Here is a 5,422-nt window from a genome sequence, read left to right as displayed (position 1 = left end):
GTACTTTAGCCCCCTTAACTAACAATCATTTTTTTATAATGCCTCACAAACTGACAGGTGCGACACTTAGACCTATCAAATTATCAATTTATTGTAATTATGCCACTTTTCGGTCATGCTTCCAAAAACACTCCCATTTTTCTTAAAAAATTAAAATCAAAATTTCATGCAAATTCTCTATATACTAATTAAACCTTCCTTTATGTATTTTAGTATTGAATCAAAATTTAATTACTTTTATAAATTCATTTTTATGGATATTATAGGAAGAATAACAGAAAAGTGGCATATTACAATAAATTGATAGTTTGATAGGCCTAAGTGTTACACCTGTTAGTTTGTGGGGCTTTATAAAATATGGTTGTTAGTTGAAGTACCTAAAGTATATTTAACATTTTTTTTTTAATTTTTTCTGGGAAAAATATAAAAAAGTGGTTGTTAGTTGAAGTAGCTAAAATATATGTACCATTTTTTTTTAAAAAAAAAGAAAAAATATTAAAAAAAAACATCCTGAACCAACAATCGAAACTATTATTTAAAAAAAGAAAAAGAAAAAAAAAGGATAAATGCAAAATCAATCTATGTGGTTGGCCTAAATTACAAATTATCAACTGCGGAATAAAAAATAATTCAGAGGTCTTCAAGGTAGACAAAAAAATAACAATTTAATCATTGTAGTCAAAATGCTTGGACGGATTCTGTTAATGTCAACGTTAATACCAATAAAATGATGACATGTATAATTCTCACTAAAAAAAATATATTAAAAATATACATAAATAAAACTAAATCACTCTTTGCAATCAAATTCCGTCAAAATACTTGACGAATTCCATTAGTGTACTACGTTAGTATCAATAAAATGACGATACTTATCATAGTTAATAAATATGTATATATATATATATATATATATATATATATATATATATATAATTATAATTATAATTTAAAGAAATTAAGAAATTAAATTTTTTTAATTAAAAAAAAAATGAATAAGTGGCTGCCGAGCCACCCCTTTTTTTTTAATTTCTTTAAATTTTAGTTTTATATTAATAGTTTTTTAATTTTTTAGTTTCTTTTTTTTTTTAATAAAATATTATTTTATTTTATTTTATTTTTTTAAGAGCATAAAAATATTATAGGAATATTTCAACAAATGTTGTCTTTTTGGCATACTATGGTAGTTTGATAGATCACATTAGTGTACTTAAAAATTCATAAGGTTATTTTAAAATTGGCTATTGGTTCAGAGGGCTTTTTTATATTTTTCCTCTTTTTTTTTGGGTTAAATATAAAAAAGCTCACTGAACTACCAACCTATTTTAGAATATCTCCATAAATTTTCAAGTGTGCTAAAGTAACTCATTAAACTACTAGGGTTAAATATATTTTAGCCTCCCAAACTACCACCATTTCTCCGGATGGCCCTCCAAACTATCAATGTTTAGATTCTGGCCCTTCAAACTACCACTTCTGATTTTTTTGCCCCATCCGTCCATTTATATTGTCAATTCTAAACAGAAACCCGAAAATACCCCTCCTACACTTTGAAATTCCCACGGTTAAAGGGAGGAGTATTTTCGAGTTTTTGGCCAATTTTTGTTAGAATTGACGGCATAAATAGACGGATGGGGCCAAAAAAATCATAAAGTGGTAGTTTGGGGGGCCAGAATCTAAGCATTGGTAGTTTGGGGGCCATCTGGAGAAAGAGTGGTAATTTGAGAGGCTAAAATGTATTTAACCCAAAACTACTAAGTTGTGCCAAAAATACAACTTTTTTTTTTTTTTTTTTCTTTTGATAATATCCTTATCCTCTAAAAACAAAATAATAAAAAACTATTTAAAAAAAAAAAAAACAATGGGTGGATTAATACCAAAAAACTATTTTTTTTGGGATAAAAATACAAAATTAGTTCATGTAATTAGGCTAAATCACAAATCGATTTCTGTGGTATAAAAATAATTCAATGTTCATCAAGGTAGGCGAAAATAACTATTTAGTCACTACAATCAAAACACTTGACAGATTCTATTAATATCCATATCAGCATCAATAAAATGATGACATATGTCACTCTTAGTTAAAAAATAAAAAAAAAAAATACAAAATTAGTTCATGTGGTTTACCAAATTTACAATTAACTCTCTGTGATATCAAATTGAACTCAAAGTTCCCTATGGTATGCTAAAAATACAAATCACTCATTCCAATCAAGTTCATTTAAAAAATTTGACAAGTTTCGTTAAGTACCATGCCAGTACCAATAAGATAGCAACATATATCGTTCTTAATAAATAAATACAAATATATTAAACTAAATAATATTATTATTTTTTTAAAAAGAAAAAATAGAAAAAAAGAAAGGGTTGGATTGCGAGCCACCCTGGAGGTGGTCGGGGGTGGCTTGCACCCACCCCCTTTCCTTTTTCCTATTTTTTTTTTTCTCTTTTTTAAAAAAGTTAAAAAAAAATTATGTTTTAAAGTTTTTAGTTTCTTTTAACTGTTTAGATTTTGTTTAAATAGTTTTTTTATTAATTTTTTTATTTTAGTTTTTGACTGGATAAAGGTATTATCTAGTTTCATCGATCACTTTAATATACTTAAAAATTTAAGGAACTATTTTAAAATTGGTAGTACTAAAATCGGCTTTTTTATATTTAACTCTCTCTTTTTTTTTCTTTTTTTTTTTTTCTTTTTTATTCTTTTCTTGGGACCTTGAGTCTCGACCTTAATTTTTTCTCTACATATAGAGTCCATGAATGCTCCCTGCAAATAAAGCCGTAGAGACTAATATGGCGACATCAATACCCAACACCGGCAAAGCGATAAGCTTGAAGCTTCTCGTAGACAAGAGCTCTAACAAGGTGCTGTTCGCAGAGGCCGGAAAGGATTTCGTGGACTTCCTCTTCGGACTCTTTCATATTCCCATTGGTTCCATAATGGGGCTTCTTTGGAGTCATGGCATACCTGGGCCTGGATCGCTGAGTAGCGTCTTTGAGAGTATCCAAAACCTTGACCCCACCTGTCTTCACCAAACCAAGGAAGAACTCTTGATGCCTGAACCGGCCTTCCCATCAAACACCCATCCGCCTCCCTTGTTGCTCAACTTCGTACCGCCAAAACAGCAGACCGGAGTTGATGATGAGAACCAGTTCTTCTCTTCGAAAACTCGCTTTGGTTCTCATGCTGTTGATCTGGAGTCTCTGATCCATAGTTCTCCTCTGAAGAGATCGGCGGTTAAAGACAAGGAGACAGGGTATGTTAAAGGTGTGGCGACATTTACGGTGATGGATAATTTGATGGTGAAACCCATGTCAACCATTACTAGCATCACCCTCCTCAATACCTTCAACGTCAAAGATTTCAGTTTGCTCCAGGAGAAGACGGTCAATGTTGACATACAGAAGGTCTTCTTTAATTAATAGCTTCTTCTTTTTTTTTTTCTTAATTTTTTGAAGGATTTGCTGATGTTTGTTTGTTTGAATTTGTACTTGCTGTCTGTCTTCTTAGGGCTTGGAGATGGTGAAGGCTTCATTCGGGTCAACCACAGTTCTTACAGATGTTTTCCTTGAGGAGATAATTGCTTAGTCCTCTTCAACTTTGAAAGCCAATCCGAGTAGACATCAAGTGTGTAAATTAAGGGTTTTTATGTAATGTGAAGAGGCATTCTTCAAGGGTTTTATCATTTTGGAAAAACATAAAGGTAAAGGTAGAATTGCTGGGCTATGTGTAATTTATGGGTTTCACTTGATGAGTGGATTTGCCTAGCTTGTTTCCCTTGGGGAAGGTTATAGTTGTTGTTGTTTTTTCCTTTTCTTTTTCTGAAATGATTATCGTTATATATATAACTTGTTTTCAATTAATGCTTTAGAAAAATTAATTATTTTTTGGTGTTTGACTTTTATTATTAAAATACTTTCTTGAAAAAATTTTGTTGGTTGGTTGACATTGAAAATGTGAAATAATTAATACTCAATTTTTCAACGGTGGCAGGGTGGCGACTGTTGTGGTTGGGGAAACGGATTCTCTTCATTTTAAATGAAATGGAAAGTAGCCGATTAGTGTTAAAAGATGGGTGAAATTGTCTCAACATTAAAATTGAGATAATTTTACCACTCATATTTGTCTAACAGACTTTTCTTCATTTCATTTAAAATTGAGATGAATCTTTTCTGGTGATCAGGGGTTAGGTGTGGCATAGTGGAAGAAGAATGAGTGAGTTTATATAAGACAAATATTTGTTGAGTTGAGAAAGTAAACAAATGTAATTATGTAATGCATAATTTGTTTTTCATTTCAAGATAAAGATAAAGTTTTTTTTTACCGCAATCACTGATTTTTATCTAGTCAGTGATTCGTTCAAATCGAGTACAATGACCAAGACTTTAGACGAGTCAATTAAGCACCACTGGATGACAGGATCACAAAGACTTTGGATAATCCAAGGGACACCGCTAGCAGACAAAAGATTAGAGTTACTTTTTCTCTTTTGAGTGCTTTGGAGTACAAGTTATGGGCCCTGCGCTATTATCCATTCGCGCAACATAAGATTCCATTATAGATGTCCGTACATACCAGCTCATCCCTTCTATTATTTTCATTGCTACACCAGAATATTCAATTATTAATGTCCGTACATACCTGTTACTGTTCTTATCCTTGTGTTCTACTTGGGTTAAGTTTAATTTTAACAACGTGTATATAAATTTTTGTACTCTTTTCTTGAAGTTAGTTTTTAAGGATGAGTTATATCCAAAGTTTATATAATTTTGTACCAGAACTAAAAATACCAAGTTACGGATTCGAGTCACAATAGCTCACTCTATTGACATTAACCCGATGGTAGACATTTCGCTTTTTATGAGAACGTCCCGAATGTGGGTTATTCCTTCCTTGGCAAGCTACTTCAGTACTTTCTAATGCAATTAGATATCCATCTTCATTGTGATTTTGTTCGCAAGTGTCATGATTTTCCTGTGTGAATATGATGCATCTTGTGGGTTTTCTCAAATAACAATTCTCTTCCTGACCCGTGTTGATGGTGCAAACCATTTTGCTAAGACTTGGATGTAGATGTTGGTGTGACCTAACGACACAATGGTGCGATATGTTCTATGCTACTGGATTTTTTGGATGCTGATGGCATTAGACTTTATTTTTGTGTGCATCCAACACTTTTGTTAAGAGAAGGTTGTGCAACTTGGCATTATTTTCTTCCATCTTCTTCATCAAGCCTCTAAACATATCCATGAGGTTGTGCAACTTGGCATTAATATTTAATGACTTATCACTGAATTTTGGATAAACTATTATTGAATTTTAGATTCAATAGTAATTTTTATAACAAGTTAGCAAGTATGCATTTGAAAGTGGAGAGCGGGACTAATGACAAATGCTTGGAACGCTAAGCAAATGATA

The 5,422-nt window shown here is 31.5% G+C and overlaps 1 protein-coding gene across 1 annotated transcript; it reads left to right on the top strand.

Moving 5' to 3' along the window:
• Window positions 1–2,740: 2,740 nt before the first annotated feature.
• LOC133878191 (uncharacterized) lies at window positions 2,741–3,908 on the top strand. The gene is made up of 2 exons (XM_062316704.1): window positions 2,741–3,411; window positions 3,515–3,908. Exons 1-2 carry the CDS (start codon window positions 2,764–2,766, stop codon window positions 3,590–3,592), a joined length of 726 nt encoding a protein of 241 aa, XP_062172688.1. The 5' UTR covers window positions 2,741–2,763; the 3' UTR covers window positions 3,593–3,908.
• Window positions 3,909–5,422: the final 1,514 nt, after the last annotated feature.

Source organism: Alnus glutinosa, chromosome 9 (assembly GCF_958979055.1).
Source record: "Alnus glutinosa chromosome 9, dhAlnGlut1.1, whole genome shotgun sequence".
Classification (NCBI taxonomy): Eukaryota; Viridiplantae; Streptophyta; class Magnoliopsida; order Fagales; family Betulaceae; genus Alnus; species Alnus glutinosa.
The sequence above is the reverse complement of the archived record's forward strand: the minus strand, read 5'-3'. Positions and strand labels throughout refer to the sequence as shown.